Here is an 18,106-nt window from a genome sequence, read left to right on the forward strand (position 1 = left end):
GTGCTTTATAATATAGGACTAATTATGAAATTCTTATACTCGCTAGTGATGAGTTATGGCATTTTTGACTTTGGCTCATTCTCGCGTCCAAAATGAGGGAGTGAAGTATCGACATCTATTTCCCGTTCCCGTGATATTTCCGGGCCACAGCATTAAAAAGTAATACACCAAAAAAGGTTTAAATATATCAGTCTCTTGAGCCCAGAATTTTTTATTTCTTATTTTACACACTAGTTTACACTAGTTACTATTTTTGATATATCAGTGTGATGTTGGCCTTTGCATCTCATGCTTTGAAATTACATACAAGAAACATTACATGCATGCATACAAGAAAAAATTACGAATATATACTATTGTTATGCTTAAGTTTTAAAAAATTCTGTTTTTACGTTTAAAACAGGTATTTTTTTAATTTTCCTTGCTTACAGGAAAATCAACATTCAAGCTCAATAACACTGAATGTTGGCTTCACCTAAAGAATTAAATTTTCTAAATATCAAGCTAAAAAAAATTCTGAGAATCAATAATAAATACATACATTGTATATACACTTTTTTCATATTATTTTCTTGAATAAAAAAAACATACAATTTTATGACAATTTTCTTGAAAATAATAAGATTATTAAGATGTTAAAAACATGTGATCACTTTTTCAAAAATAGAAAACTTTAAACGATTAAAAAAACTTTTGGCATTAATAATGTAAGGCATTTATTTTAAAGCATTTCTCAAAATGAGGTAAATATTACAAGTTTGTTTTCTAAAATGAAAAAAAATTAAAAATAAAATTAAAAAAACATAAAGTAAAGTAATTTTCGGAATATTACAAAATATTATAAATAATTCCATATTTATTGAAGAAAAAAAATAATAGTCGACAAAAAAAGGTGGAGACCGCCTTTTGTCAATACTTTATTTTACAAAAGAAAGAAGGTTTTTTTTGTCGTAAAAAAGTTTTTTTTAACCATAAACATATCAAAAATGTAAGAAAACGAAAATACACGATCAAGAAACTACTATTTTAACATTCTTCAATTAATAAAAGTGCAATAATTATGCATGTAATTTAACTATTTTAGCATTTTTTTACGTTAGACATTTAAAATTCCGTTTTTGCAATTATATTTTTGTGAAACCAAATCCCAAACGATTCTTTACAGTAGAGTAAGGGGTTCACACACTTTTCCAAGTTCTGGACCCTTTACGAGATTTAAAATTATCTCATGACACACCAATCCTATAAACTTTATCTGCGAATTATTCATTACATACTTGTAATATACTTTTCATAATTTACAAAAAAAAGATACTGTGGAAGTAATGTCATACTTACAATACCCACTATACTTTACTTGTAATAAATAAGAAAGTATTAAAAACAATAAATAAACACTGTCTTCTTTATTGGCACTACAGCCCGGAGTGGGCCTTAGCCTGCCACACAATATTTCTCCATACAGCTCTTGGAGACCTTTAAATTTTTTAAATCATTCATCCACATCTTTAGTCTGCCTCTTGGCTCATTGCACACGGGCTTTCAAAGCAAGATCTTTATCACTTGGTTGAAATAAACACATTAAAACCCTTGTAAATTGACCACTTGCAAAGCATTGCTCTAGTGGTCAACTACAAGAGTGGCCAACTGAAAAGATTCCCCTACATTAATATGTATTTATTTTTGAGCACTAATTACTTTTTAAAACGGAACTAGCTGTAAAGATATCTTTGCAAAAGAATGAGAATCTTTATAAAAGAAAAATTCAAAAAACATAATTTAGACTTAAATGAATAAACATAATTGATGAACATGACTTGGACAAATAAAAATAAACAGAGACTGAAAGTCATGGACAACATGCAATGGTCTCTCACCCCAGTGCTGAAGCATAGACGTAAGGAGAGCAAATCTGAAAACCTGATTCGTTGGCTTGAAGTGAAAAGTAGAAAGACATGTAGAAGGACGTTTTTTATTGGCCGAATGAACATATGACTAAATTACAAAAGAAAAATATTTGAAACAATAAATGAGCATTAGACATAGAATCTAATTTAAAGTTGTACACAATTTGCATAAAATAGAATTCCTTTCTCTCACTCTTTACTTTATAAACACAGAATTCATTTTCAGATTCTATATACATCAACATTTTACTATTAAACACAGTAAATATATTTTTTAAAAAAACATTGTAAATGGCTTGAGTATAACCACTTATAAATATTCAAAATACTACAATACACACGAATAGTTACATTGTTCTAACAGTTATACAATAAACATTTATACTTCAATGGCAACAAAAGAGAAAAATACAGCCAATGTTTCATTACATACAAATATCTTACAATATAAAAGCTTGACAGTTTTGATAAATTCAAATAAAGTTATTGGTATCTCTATTATAAGACTTAGAAAGAAGTATCTACAAATAGTAAAACCTGTCGTGAATATATTAGATTAAACAGTAATTAGATATCATTATTTCAGTAGTTTGAACATAAGTTTAAAGAAGTATAATAAGCATTAATTGAATGTTCCTATTTTCAGATCTTGTAACAAAAATGAATTTTTACCTTTAATCAGTCACTAACCCTCTTAACGCTAGTCCCTGCTTTTTTCCAAACTTTAAGCGGTAACCTTTTCTGCATTAAAGAACTGGTTTTCACCATGAAATTTAATAGAAAAGTAGTGCAAAGTGGAAAAATTTCGATTAAATTTTTCCCATGAGCAGAACGTTTGGAGGGATAATGTAAATGAGACTTATAATCCTATTATTTATGAAAAAGATAAATAATTAACTTTAGATTTGACAATTAATATCACAGCCAAGGGCAATAAAAAATATTATTTTTGCAAATTTATTACGAGGCCAAACTTTCCTTTAAAATCAAAAGTTAACATAAATACAGTTAGAAAATAAAATTTGCTAATGTTTATAATCACCAATAAATAAAATTATGTCGATATCAGTGCAAATGAAAGACTAGAGTCGATAAAATAATACAGAAATAAATCTCAAATAAAAGGATATGAAAATAAAAATGAGGCAAATATAAAATTATTCATAGATAAACTTTACACTTTAAAATACATACTTTTACCATAATATAAAAAGAAAAAGTGATAAATGTCATAAAACTCACTTTATAATGTACAAAATAAACATTTTAATCTAAAGACAATGACTATTTGAAAGAATTTATGTACAAAAAAAAAACTCAACTTACTAGGATATATACAACTAGGTACTTCCTACGATACTTATGATATACTCCTTAACAAAAACATGAATTGAAATAGCACAACTACATTTAATATTTTACCTCTTTTCTAATAATTGAGCTGGAATATCAATAACAATTCAATGTATGCAATCAAACATTTAATTATAAAACTCAAAACTACAATAGAACCTCAATTATCATTTTAAAAAACTCCCGTTTTCCTTTTGTATAATTACAATATTTCATTGTAAAGTTAACATCCCGATTTTCATCAATAAACTCTAAAAATTGAGATTTTTGTTACAATAATACTTAGCCATACTTAGAATTATAGGGGGCAGCAGTAAAACTCGGACAAAGTTACTGCACTGTAGAAAGAAAGTTAACTCTTTTCCTTTTAATTTGTATTCATTTTTTTTGTTGTCTACCATTTTAATAATAAATTATTTTGCAGTTTATATAATGTTTTTCAGTTTTTTTACAAAGTCAAGCAACAGATCTATTAGTTTAGAGTTGTTAAAGCAAAAGAAAACAACAGTGTGAAATCTTTTGTTTACTTTGTGCGCAAAAGTTTGGACTCACACAAACAATCGCTTCAGTGTGAATCGGAGAGATTAGAGGTAGAAGGCTAGCAAACCATTTTTGAAAATTTCAATAAGCGTTTATGCTTTGGCCACTATGAAACCAATTAAATTTATTCATTAGTAAAACTCTACTCTTATTTGTTAATTTTTTCACTTTTAATAAGGTTATATTAAAAATTGTTTGCCAGACCCTGCAATATGAATATATAATAAATGTCTTTTTGTCAAATAAGTATTAAGATATTTTATTTTAGAATTCACTTGCCTAATTATTCCATAGTAGTGAGGAGATTTAATTATCGACTATGTCATACTTCATCTATCAAAAGGTACCTTGTGATAGAATCAAGTTAACATGTCTTACATACTAGTGAATTGGTATTTATTATTTATAGTGATAGTTATGCCACAGTAGTACTCATCTTCTCCTTTTTTAGTAAACAGTACAAAGCAGCACCGAATAATTAGCTTATTTAATTATTTTGGAATTTGATTTATTTTCATTTACAACCTTTGTACGACTCTTCTTGGATATATACATGCTAACATTATGTAATACACTACCTTTTAGCTGTAATAGAGGGTCAAAAGTAGAAGCATGTGGTCAAACTAAACAATACTTTTAATAATATGGATGAAACAACCGAAATTACAGCCTTCATATTTCTTTAGCAAAACTGAAAGCAATTCAGTAACAAAACGCTTATTTGTTACTTACATGAAATCAGAAATTCTATGCAGTTGTGCAGTAAAAAACGTGTTTTAATTCAGAACCTCATGCTTAGCATTAAGACTTCATGCATAGTTGATTTATGTTAGCATAGTGCTGAAATTGAGGAAATAAAAAAACAAAATATGTAAGAAAAACAACCCTTCAAAATGGATTTTGGTAAATACAAGTATTCTTATAAAATAGGCTGACATAATTACAATTATAAATAAATAATTTTTAAAAAATAAATAAATAAATGATGGCATAAAAATTCAAATAAATATTGGTAATACAGAATAATACAGTAATTCTTTTTTTAACTGCATTACAGTGACACAAAAATATAATATATAAGCACCAGTCTGCATAGGAAATCTCAATTATTAGAGTTTTAATCACTTTAAGGAAAATATAAAATAATAATTTTAAAAAAATTATTAGTATTTGTTACGTTGGTAACATCATATATAACAAATGCAAAAATAAATTGATAGTTTTCAAACATACAAATTAAAAAAAAAAAAACTGGTTGACAAATAAAACAAATATTTTTGAGATCTCGTTTCAGTAATAACCATACCAAAAATCAATTATATTTCTCCGTATCCCATTATTATATAAGTTTATATTTCCATCTTTCCAATCTTGATACGTAGCATTGTGACACACAAACCAGAGCTGTTGTAGTAACAAATAAGAGCAGAAAACAGCAATCATCAAAGTATAAACTGCACTCACAAAGCAAATTGCAATGCTATAAAGATAAAAATACTGATAATTAAATTAATATTCTTAAAAAAATAATTAAAATTTATTTTTGTGTTACTTCTTTAATCATTTGTGTATTTTTGTGTTACTTCTTTAATCATTTGCACAATTCAAGAAGTGTTATAAAAGCAAATCAAATGATTAAATTAATTTTACTATTTTTTGACAAAAGTTATTACACATTTGTTTCATATTTGCATAAAGGATAGCTTTGATAAGGAGTTCTGTTAACAACAGCGATTCTGCTTGCATGCCATAGAGCATTAAATACGCTAAAATAAATTTTAAGGGGATGAGAAAATAAAAAGCTATGGCGGAAGCATTATTCTGTGAGACTGCTCGGACTGATGTCTCTAAAGAATATAAATGGGAGACTAATATTATTTTAAATATAGACCTGCCATCAGTAAAAAAGACTCGGAAACATGAATATCTTGAGTCCTTAGGACCCACAGTATTCTAAGTCAAGTTGAATCTCTGTGACAAAATGCCAAAATATAAAAAAGGCAAATTTATTAACTAAATTTCTTTAACAATTGTGAAACCGAAAAATTTCAGTCAAAGAAAGCTATAATAATAACGTTCATTGTAGTAGGGGGAGATTAATTTCTGTTATATGTTTCATGCAAAAAAATAAAAGGCCTGGTAGAAAACAATACAATTTAAGAGATAGTGCTGACATATAATTTTAACACAAATAAATAAAAGTTTTTTTTTAGTCCATAGAACCAAACTTTTAAATAGTCAGAATCAATCTAATACTCATGATTATGACTCATGCTGAATTGTCTTAAATTTGCGATTCTACAGTCTTAGAAGTAATAGAATGTGAGGGATCTTATATTTATATGCAGGGTCTGTTGATTTAAATCAATTGAAATTTTTAAAAGAATCATCAATTTAAAAATGTATAAAACATTTTATTACATTGTTTAAATTTTTTAACTATAGTCATAAATTTAAAATTAGTTCTTCGAATTAGCAAAATTACATTAGTAAATGAGTCACGATGGCTCAGTGGTTAAAGCAATGGGCTGTCATTGTGAAGAACAGGGGTTTGATCCCCAGTGGGGGTTTCAGATCGATGGGTATCAGCTTGTATGGGAAGTAAAGGCGGCCTGTGAGTATAGCTGACCACATTGCAATAATCATGCCGTTGGTCATGAAATCGTGGAGCCTTATCCTCCATAAACTCCCTGGCCCACAATGGGCTGTTGAGGGAATGATTTTTAATTAGTTCATAATGAGTTATAGTACTGTTGCAATGACATTTTAAAAATATAAGAGTGATTTTCTCAAAAAAGTAACTTTTGTTTAAGACAATTAGGAAAATTTCATCTCATAATTCCTACTTACCGTTGACAATTTTTACATTAAGATTATATATTAAAATATACAAATCAATGACCAGCACTGAAAAAACTTTAAAAATAAAAATTTAGTGACAATTTTAAATTTTAATTGCACCGATAAGTATAATTACTGTCCCCCTTTTAAAGACTTTAAAACACATTAAGAAAATATTTAATTTTTTTCCATAAATTAATACTTAATAAGTAAATATAGGAAAACATTTTGTATAACATTTAATTGAAAATTCAATTAATATTTTTTTTGAAAAAAATAGGCAATGGCAAAATTGTAAAAAATTTTTAAATAAAAATTCCAAACATTCTTACGAAAAGCATGATAAATTCACACTTGGATCTTAGCTTCGAGTTCAAAACATAGTTAACATTATACAAAATCTATATACAAAGTTTCAGAGAATTCTATATTAATGCATTGAATTCTATATTAATCTATTGTATGTTAATCTATCAAAGAATTCTATATTAATCTATTGTAATGTGTGCTAGCTTAAAGAGATTTTCTCAAAATCAATGTTTTTCTAAAAATTTATTTCATGTATATAATTTTTATTCTGTTTCAACTGTCAGAAAACAAAAAAGGAACTAAAACTTCGATTCTGAAGGTAAGAGAATAAAAAATTTAAATGATTTTGAAAGCTAACGAACAATGGTTAAAATACAGATACAAAAATTTTTTTAATTTTAGTCGAAATTTCCAATTTCTTCCAGTCGGATACTTTCAGCTTATTGACCCTGAAAGAAACGGTACTGCAATTAAACCTTACTGATCTGAAGAGAAAAGTGCTACATGTAACCTGGAAATTATGTTAAATTCAACCAGGGTGTAAGTGTTTTATTGGCACTTTTTGAACTAGTGACTGTAATTACAAAAAATTGGGAGACAGACCCTTATAATATACACAAACACGCAAATGCTGCTCATGGAAAATTTGTCACCATAGCAGAAAATTTTCTACAACTGCTAACAAAGAAAAGAAAAACTGCCTCTTCAAAAAATTTTGTCTTTTTTGAATTCCTGAGAAATAAAAAATATTTACTTTTCCACTTTTTCTTAACAATGCAAAAGCAATTTATAATTATATTCACATGATTCAAAATCACACATTGTGATTCCTTATTATGCGATTTAAAATCTTGCATCGAGTTTTGAATTTTTACAACTTTATATTAAATATCGCATTTCATATTCACTTGATTTAAAATCCACTATAATTATTATTTGTGTTCGAGTGTAAACCATAATTCGGAATTTGTATTCATGCGATTTTAAACTCAAACATCAAAACTTGTATTAGCGCGATTTTAAAATTAAGCGCTGATATTCGTATTTGCGTGATTTAAAAATCCCATATTGGATTCATATTTGAATCATTTAAATAAATAAATAAAATCTAGAATTAATATTTTAATTAAAACGTTGATAGCACACTGTGGATAAATGCTTTCTACATACATTTTTTTCTTGCTCAATTTCCAGGTACTTTTTCAATTATAATGTCGATAAAAATATAGATTTTTTTTTAATTTCGATTTTCAGCTCTACCAAACTCATCCCTGTGGTATGAATCAATATAAAGCTCTATAAAATTAAAACATTTTTAAAAAAATCCATGATTTTCAAACAAATTTTGCCACAATGAGGTGGCAACAAAAGGATTGTAACAAGAGGAAGATAATTACAAGGGTTAATCAAACTAAGCCAAAAGTCTTTTAATTGATATTTTGTGTTCTTTTAATTGATACTGTGTTCGAAGAAAGTTTTCAATTTTATTTAAGTCAGTTGGGAAACACATACAAAGTTATGAGTATTTAAGTAAAAGTCATACTATATCAGAATATGTATAAATTTATCTCTGTAACACTTTAATGAAATAGTAGATTATTCAAAACTTTCAGAAATGTGTGCTGGAAACACAGAACAGTAATAACATTTCACCCACATTTTTTTTATAAATATAATTTAAATTCAAAATGTGTCTGCTGAATATTTTTCTACTCCTTTTGAGTATCTTAAGCAAAGCATACCATTTAGTAATGAAAATAAATATTTCAATGGGAAACTTTGCTTAGAGATGCAAAAGCTAACAAATTAAGTAAATAACCCATAAAACTTTGGACTTACCAGAATGCAAACTAAGACAAAAATAAAAAATAAATATGTATACAAATACTGAATATAGATTTGATACTTGAAAGAAAAAAAAAGAAAAAGATCTATTATTATTATTAAAAGATTGATTTAACTTGTTTTTCAATAGTTAATAATTATACATATCTATTCCCTTTTCAGTACAAATTTATCATAAATAATATAAATTGCAAATGATACAAAGAATACTTTAAAATTGTAAAATTTTACTGACTGAAAATCGTCAAAAACATCAGTACAGTCATCTGGCATGAGAAGTATTCCTGCAACCAGTGTAGGGTGGCAGATAGTGGTGAGAGTCAAGTTACTGCTATAGACACAACTTATCAAGAGAAACACCAAACCACCAATAAAATACTTTTGATTCCTTGAGCCAATACAAACATCCAACCTAGAACAACAAAATTATATTTCTTAATGAGATATTTTTGTTTATTCAATTAATGATTTATTAAAAGATATATTAATTTTAATCAGAGTTTTGCGACACTATTAATGAATAAAATATTACATTTATGCTTTCTTGAAAATATTCATCATTTGGTTAGTATCATATTTCTGGTACACAAGATGAGTTTTTGAAATAGTGTGAAAATAAAGAAGTTGACTTTTATGCCTAATATTATACATATGTCCTTTATATCCAGACTTAATAATTTAAAAAATCATATTGCGAAATTGTCATAAAACTATGTTTTTAAACAGATATAAGGTTCATTGAGGAAAAATGCAATAAAAACAATGAAAAACTTACATGTATTTTATGTAACTATGAAAAACTGATTTTATATAATTTAGTGTCTATTAAAGCAAATTTTGAAACAAAAGACAAAACTAAAAATATTTTTTAAGTTGTCACTGCCCAAGAGATAATAAATAAACAGGACACTGTTTTTTTTCTTTTTTTTTCTATTTGCCACTTTTAAAAATATTTAAAAAGTTATGAAATACTAAGTCATTTTTAATAGCACTAAAATAAGGAAAATACAGTTTAAATAAGTATGTTATTATCATTATTTTAAATGGTAAAAACATAAGATTTTGGTATAAAATGAAATTTAAAAAATAGGAAACTTGCTTTAGTTTTTTGAGAAATCTTTCTAATTTAAAATCTGATTGTTACTAGCTTCAAAAAATTAAGTAGTAATAAATGGAAAAAAATAAGCAACAATAAGTTACAGTAAATAAATATTGTAAAAAAGAAAAAAAAAGCCTGATTCATGATATCATCATTAGTGAAGAACTTTTTAATTTTTGCTTTCTTTTCTAGAAATTTGAAACTTTAATTTGATCTCAGCTTTAATATTTTAAATTTAAACAATTCCCAAATAAGTATTTGAAAGCATTAGATTAACATTAACAAGAATTAAAATGTGACAGCACTATATATTGCATTGTCACAAAAACTTTTCTATAGTAACATTTCAGTTATTTTTTTAAGTCATCATTTCATTTGTCTCTGTAATTATAAAATTAGAAAAACATAGAAAAAGAGTACACTTTTATGAGCTTTATCTAAACATAATACAAAATACCACCAACATATCTTATTCTTCCAAACAAGTTAGTAATTATAATTAATTATGAAATTTTATTAGATACTTTCAAAGTAAATTGTATTTCTTATAAAGGTGCCTATTATAAATATAAATTACTTTAAAAGTTTCACATTTCTAGAAGAGAAAGCAAAAATTAAAAAGTTCTTCACTGAGAATGACATCATGAGTCAAGCTTTCTTATATTTTCTGAAACTTAATAATCATATTTAGTTTCATGCTTCCTTATATAAATAATAAATGTAATTAATATTAGGAAGCATAAAACTTTTAAAATAATGAACTTTAAAAAAATAATAGTAAATAAAATATATGTTGTATGTAGTTAACACTACAATGATTGTGCATTATACAATTTTTTATTTTAAAAAAATTCTTAACTGATAAGATTAACTTTTTTAATCTCAAATAAATTTTATATCTGCCTTTCAGTAGATATTAAAGAGGTTCTATTGAATTTAAATAATTTTTATTTATTAATATAAATTGTATTGACATAGGTTGTAAGACCCTTTCCTTAAAATTTGAAAGAAAAAAAATCTAGGTTTGAAATATTTGAAAAGCCTTATTTAAAATTGTGGCTGACCCTAATAGTTTGATTTTCTAAACATAAAACACAATAGGATAAACAATAAACCAATCAAACAAATAAAATATTTAAAATTTTCGCAGCCAGAAATAAAATTACAAAGATTTATTATAAAACTTAAATTTAAGGCTCACTTTGAAAAATAGTTTTAACAGTATCAAAATATAACAAAACATAAGATCAGATTCATTATTGAGATTGTCTATGAACAAATTAAAAATAAATGATGCATAAATTTCATAACATATTTTTTTAAGAACACATGCAATTGGATATCAAACTAAATGGATTTCAAAGAAAATTATTATTATATAAAATATAAAAAAAAAACATTTAAAATGCATAGCATTCACATAATTCAGCATTCACAAATTAATAAATAAAATCATGCAGGTAATTAAGCATACTTGCCAAGCATTATGATGGTCTTTTTTAAGAACACAGAAACCACATAAATCACAATGCAAAGTACGAGCTGGTTGTAGAATTGTGCATGTTTCACATTTTANATTCAGCATTCACAAATTGATAAATAAAATCATGCAGGCAATTAAGCATACTTGCCAAGCATTATGATGGTCTTTTTTAAGAACACAGAAACCACATAAATCACAATGCAAAGTACGAACTGGTTGTAGAATTGTGCATGTTTCACATTTTATTCGAGCAGATTTTTCATTCTGAAGAACAGTTTGTGAAGCGGGTTGAGAATTCGATTTGACAATGAAAAAACAGAAGCACATAGCTGCGACACAACACATAAGACACAAATTTTCAGAAAAGAGAATTTCCAAATACGGTACCACTTCCAATTCAAATACAGCAAAAAGGAAGAAGAATGTAACCACACTCCACCCCAAGAAGAATTTTGTCTTGGATTGGGACATGAATTTATTGTAATAATATAAAATTAATAATAAAGGTACCGAACTGAGAATTGCAAATGCCCAAGTCCATCCTTGCGCAGCAACTACCATTGCAAATGGCATTAAACAAAACGCAGAAATTACTTCTAAATCCATTGCGTTTCTGACAGTAATAATTATGATTTCAATAAAGATGTCAACACAATAAACTCAATGCATTCAGTCTTAAACAAAGATAACAATTATATATATATAAAAAAAAGAATTAATATTTATTTGTTCATGACTATTCAAGACCTATTACAGATATCTTGTCTTTTTAGCTATCCTTTACTTATGTAAAATTGCTGTTTCATTATCGGAATTATGAGCAAGGAAAAAAAATTATTATTTTCCTCATTATCGCTGTTCTCTTTCCCCCAAATAATAACCAAAGATAACTAATCATTAATCAATTACTTCCAATCAACTTACGATTGATTCATTGAAATGTAATTGATATGTACCGTGTTTGTCACAATTGATCCGAAAAAAAGTTCTAATACAGCTCATGCAGTGTGAAAGCTGCACCAATCAGATTAGAGCCAGTCTTAACGCATGCGAAAAAATTCCATATTCGCATGTGTAAGCGAACACTGAAACGCATTTAGAGAGTTTTTCGCGGATAAGTATATTCAATTAAAATTTTAGATGGCAGTGTAAACGGTTCTAACATGATGGAATAAAATCTCTTTCATGAAAAGAATTCCCAGAAGCGATTTCAGAAATGCGAATGAGAACCTGATTCGTGAAATCTTAGGACTATTTTAGGAGCGGTTCATGCGCTTTAAATTTCCTTTAGAGAAAAATGTTGTTATTGTTAATTTACGTCGCACTAGAGCTGCACAATGGGCTATTGTCGACGGTCTGGGAAACATCCCGGAGGATGATCCGAAGACATGCCATCACAATTTTGATCCTCTGCAGAGGGGTGGCGCCTCCGCTTCGGTAGCCCGACGACCTGCACGCGAAGTCGAGCACTTTACGGTAGCTTGTTATTATTGTTGTTGTTAATTTACGTCACACTAGAGCTGCACAATGGGGTATTGGCGACGGTCTGGGAAACATCCCAGAGGATGATCCGAAGACATGCCATCACAATTTTGATCCTCTGCGGAGGGGATGGCACCCCCGCTTCGGTAGCCCGACGACCTGCGCGCGAAGTCGAGCCCTCTTTACAGTAGCAGAGTTTAACGAGGATCAATGCCGCACACCCTCGGTCCCTACGCAGACTGATCCAAGTGGTCACCCACCCGCACACTGGATAAGCTGATTTGTGAGTCTTTTGCGGGAAAATATTTTGTGACTATCGGAAGAGCGTGAACCGCATGCAGTTAGATAGAAAACTCATTGAAATTATTTATCAGTAAATTTAAGATTGTATTTCTCTTATGCCTTATAATTCGTTTTCAGTATAACCAGCGATCCCTCAAATTATTAGCGATCGCAGCACTCGAATACGCCATCTGGGGAGAGACCGGTTTCATGTCTTTAGCCCTTCTCCCTTCCCTCTCCTCCTCTTTTCAGTTNTTGACTTCGGTGATCTGCTGTGAACCGTGTCTTAACGATCAGTCCACTGCGGCACTAGAGAAAAATGGATAAGCTGATTTGTGAGTCTTTTGCGGGAAAATATTTTGTGGCAATCGGAAGCGCGTGAACCGCATGCAGTTAGATAGAAAACTCATTGAAATTATTTATCAGTAAATTTAAGATTGTATTTCTCTTATGCCTTATAATTCGTTTTCAGTATAACCAGCGATCCCTCAAATTATTAGCGATCGCAGCACTCGAATACGCCATCTGGGGAGAGACCGGTTTCATGTCTTTAGCCCTTCTCCCTTCCCTCTCCTCCTCTTTTCAGTTGTACAGGAATGTACTACGATATTTTCCCTTTTCTTAATATTTCTCCTTTTTATTTAATAAAAATATTTTTTAAAATTTCCGTGATACTTTTCTTTAGAACTATGTTTAATATAGTTTTCAGTTCCTCATAGTTTTCCAACTTAAAAGATTTTAATCTATATGAAAATCAAGAGAGAAACTAACGTACTTCCTTCCTCTATGACTTTCCACACGCTAATAGGTATAGAGTCTGCTCTACGCCACCCGCAGCCTATTTCGATCGCCATTAGTTTGCTCGGGAGAAAAACACTTATGACTCTATTCATTGAGTATAGAAATTTCCAAGTACTGCAGATAATTTTATCTTTCTGGTTGCAAGCCTGGGATGTAATTCATTTATTTAGATTAGGTTTTATTTGAATATTGATGACTCCTTACACGACTTTTCACTTATTCCCATAAATGTCATATGGGATCTGGAAAATGACACGGCCTTAGTAAGATGTTATGTGCAAACCATTCCTTCACACGCTTAGAGGTGTGATTCGGATAATTTGCTAACACTTCCTGAGAGGAACAGATTTTGTGGCATTTAGTCTGCATACACTAGAAAATCGTTTTTTTTTTTTTTTTAAATACCAAGACATAGAGAAATCCATATTACAAATATGCAGTAATGTTGTTTCTTTGAAACGAAAGAGACCCCAAACCAAAATATTGCCTTTTCTATGTTTGTCTGTAAGAATTTGACAGTTAACATTATTTCTTTTTCTTGTCGAACATTCATCGCTCACCAGTAAATTGAATTTAATACTCTTCAGACAAACGTATATTTTTACTATTCTCGAAGTCCATTTAAACGTTGTAAGGTAAACTGCAATGTAGTCATCATATTTTCTTTACTAACTAATGATTTAATTCCAGCTATTCATCCATGCAAAAGGTCTTGTGACAATTCTGCGACTAATATTTATACTACTCACGTTGCATAACTCCAGTGCCAATTTGAGCTGCAGTTTTCTTGACATCCTACACATTTTAAACCAAAATCACTTTGATTTATTAATATTTAACCAGATCATTTACAGTTCATTAGCCTTCTTTGGATAATTGTTTTATTTTTTTAACATAACTACAAATGTGATTGACTAATCATAAAAGGTTTGTTAATGCAAACAGAATTATTAATTTTCCAAATTATACTCATTAAAAATTAAGTTTATAAAATTTGAATCATAATCTCGGTGGAGACTTATGAACACAAAAATAAGGCAGTTTACTTTAATTTGAATGTTTATATATCTTTATACATGTAATGATAAATAATGTGCTATTACATGAACTTTGTTATAATAATAAATAAAATAAAAAATTTTGTTTTTCAGCCAGCTCTAAGTTAAAATGTAACTTTTGAAGAAGTTAAAGCATGAATTATGCTAACATCCAGATTTCACGAAACTCAGCTGGTAATCTATTTGGCGAACGTTTATTTATCTATGGGGAAATAAATAACGTACTGTGATGACTTACAAGACTTTAATCATATTCCACACTCAAAGAGTATTGTGAATAATTTCCAAGATTAACACCCAGATTAATGTCAAAGCAAATACTTTTTAAATTATAGTGAGAAACTTCATTGCAATAAGAATTGACCCATCTCACATAGTAACTCTTTTAATCATAAGAACTTATACAACCGTCACTAATTACATGAATAAAGAAAAGGCAAGGTTTTGCACATTTAAAAGAGAGAAACTTCAACATGAGAAACACTCCCTATTTTAGAGCTGTGAGACTTGCAAAGAACTGAATATTTACAGAGAGCATAAGCAAAAAAGGTTAGCTAGTGAGTAAAAACGGTTATTTTTGTTTTGAAAAAATAAAAACAATATGATAGGTTACTTTTTAAATAGGGTACTTAGCATGATAGAGCCAGTTTATAAAGTTCACTTCTGGCAACAGTTGTAAAAGAAAGGTTAAAAAGATACATCTAAAGAAGCAATTTTAAGTTATAATTGTGATTTTTTTTAACAACTTGAACTATAAGAAAAGAATTTTAAAGCAGGTCTGAAATTTATCTCTAAAGCTTTTGAGATAAATTTTTTCTTCTCAAATCAACATTGTTAAAAATATCTACTTGAACAGAAATAAGTATTATAAGTATAAGTATAAAATAAGGAAAATTTAATACTTATATCATACTCATTAAAAATTAAATTTTGATAGCAAAAATGTAATTTTTTGAATTTAACATTGACCAATTTACAGAAAACAAAATTACATAAATTTAATATCTTATTAGCTTCTTTTACTTGGTAGCAATAGTAGTGCCTTCAGTAAGTCTCAGAAGAAAAGAAGAACTACAAATTGTAATACCATTACCATATCATAAATCAAAATTTGTTTACAATCAAAACAGAGAAACAAGATAAAAACTAAGCTCAATCTGGCTCTGTACAACACACATAATCTTGAGTAGTGTGCTTTATTATATATTCCAAATTCGTTTTAAATTTAACACAATACAAAAAAATCTTTCAGTAAAAATACAAGCTTTAGTGAAGGATAAAATAAAAATGTAGGATAATTAAAAAAAAAGACTATGATCATTTAGCAAGTTATTGAACCATGGAGCCAGGACACACATTAAATCTCACATAATAAACATTCACTTGACTGAGGATTTTCTGAATAATCCAGTTAATAGTTTTCTCACCACACCAATTTTTATTTGGTATATATATTTTTTTAATATTTAAAATAATTCCGCATGAAGAAATAAACTCTATTAGCACATTAACATTGCCATAATTAAAAAATAAAATAAAAACTCTTTCCACTTTGGAACCATTTCAACTGCATTTGTTGGTTTACATAAATTGCACTGATCAAATATTTCAGATATAAAAAATTTCAATGATGTTATATTAAAAATACAATCAGTAAAGTGCTATATGGGTTTTCCCGTACAAATAAATTTCTTAGTAGAAGTTTTTTTCAACTCGAAATCATAGATTTTTCTAACCTCTCCTCATTCATTAAAATTAATTTCTTTAAATTTTCATTTAAAGAAATTAAACTTTGACAATTTATTGCACTCCACTGGCTCAGTGTCACAGAACTCACTTCACTCAACATGCGTGGTCAATTCAACGGTAACATAAAATAGACACTACCTCTAGTAGAAATGTAGCATGTAAGGGCAGATGAAGCATGCGACCAATACACAACTTGCATGGCTCCCATGTTTAGGTATCAGAAAAGTATAGTTCTCATTTATACTTCTTCCCTAAGGACAGGAAAAAAGCATTTCACCAACTTTTCTCCGTCATTTTTATTTAAAATTTTAAAAAACACATAATCTGCTTAAAAAAAATTACCTTTAATGTCATGATGAAACTTGTGATTGAATGTTTTAATCTGTAAAAGAATTTCTTTTGATATTACAGGGCTGCCACACAAAAAAAAAAATGAACAAAATAGTTGCTTCTAGTAGCCTTAAGCATAAAAATAGTCACCTAAAATTATGAAAATAGTTGCCTAAATAAGAACAAAAATTTTTCAATACTATAATGACTAAAATTTTATAAAATGACTTCAATGTAATATACCATGATCCATTTAGTCAAGTTGACAATACGATAATTTTTAAATGAATGTTAGTGTTCTAGCACTAAATTTTAATATTAAAAAAATTTGTATATTTGCAGAACATTAAATATTTTTATATGCTAGAATTAATGCAGAAAAATAATTTTTTGTTAAAAAAAACACTATTAATTTTCCCTTTCACATAATTTTGTCCTTTTATCAATAATTGATTTAGCAAATATATATATAGGAAAAGTGATTACTAAAACTCAACCATCATAGAATCATATTAAAAATTGGGTTCGTTAAAATCAGGCAGATTTTCGAACCAATAACTGTTGAAAAGGCAATTGAGAAACAAAATAGATTCACAATGGAATCTGTGCAAATTGAGCGCATGTAAAAGTGATGACTCAAATTTGCAATTCAAATTTTTTTTTTTTATTCTTTATAAAAAAATTTTCATTATGCTCACAAGCTACTGCGGGCCACAAGTTATCAACCCAATTTATGTTTAAAAAAACATTGTTAGGAGCACAGAAAAATCTCCCAATAGTCTCCTTTTCCAGAAAATAGTTGCTTTTATAGACTAACAAAGCAAAAAGAGGAGCCATAGTTGCAAATAGTAGCATTTTAGTCATCTGTGGCAACCCTGATATTATGGCAAATCTATCTAATTCCATAATATGGTTATGTTAATGAAACAGATCGTAAAAGTACTTAAACAAAACACCCCTCAAAAAATAATGTCTGGATTGAAATAACTTTAATCCAATGAGATAGATTAAGAAAGAGAAATACAGG

At 28.2% G+C, this 18,106-nt stretch overlaps 1 protein-coding gene across 1 annotated transcript; it reads right to left on the reverse strand.

Moving 5' to 3' along the window:
* Positions 1–195: 195 nt before the first annotated feature.
* On the reverse strand, positions 196–12,451 carry LOC107442233 (zinc finger DHHC-type palmitoyltransferase GABPI). Its single transcript, XM_016055744.3, has 3 exons — positions 11,526–12,451; positions 9,031–9,207; positions 196–5,280 (listed from the first exon to the last, which is right to left on the reverse strand). Exons 1-3 carry the CDS (start codon positions 11,981–11,983, stop codon positions 5,091–5,093), a joined length of 825 nt encoding a protein of 274 aa, XP_015911230.1. The 5' UTR covers positions 11,984–12,451; the 3' UTR covers positions 196–5,090.
* Between the last annotated feature and the right edge of the window lie 5,655 nt (positions 12,452–18,106).

This window comes from Parasteatoda tepidariorum, chromosome 2 (genome assembly GCF_043381705.1).
Source record: "Parasteatoda tepidariorum isolate YZ-2023 chromosome 2, CAS_Ptep_4.0, whole genome shotgun sequence".
NCBI classification, from domain to species: Eukaryota; Metazoa; Arthropoda; class Arachnida; order Araneae; family Theridiidae; genus Parasteatoda; species Parasteatoda tepidariorum.

Coding starts and splice junctions, on each gene's coding strand:
- LOC107442233 (XM_016055744.3), bottom strand. CDS start 11,983: ATGGATTTAGAAGTAATTTCTGCGTTTTGTTTAATGCCATTTGCAATG. Junction 9,208..11,525: donor AAAGACCATCATAATGCTTG/GCAAGTATGCTT, acceptor TTGTTGTTCTAG/GTTGGATGTTTGTATTGGCT. Junction 5,281..9,030: donor GATGTTTTTGACGATTTTCA/GTCAGTAAAATT, acceptor TTATCTTTATAG/CATTGCAATTTGCTTTGTGA.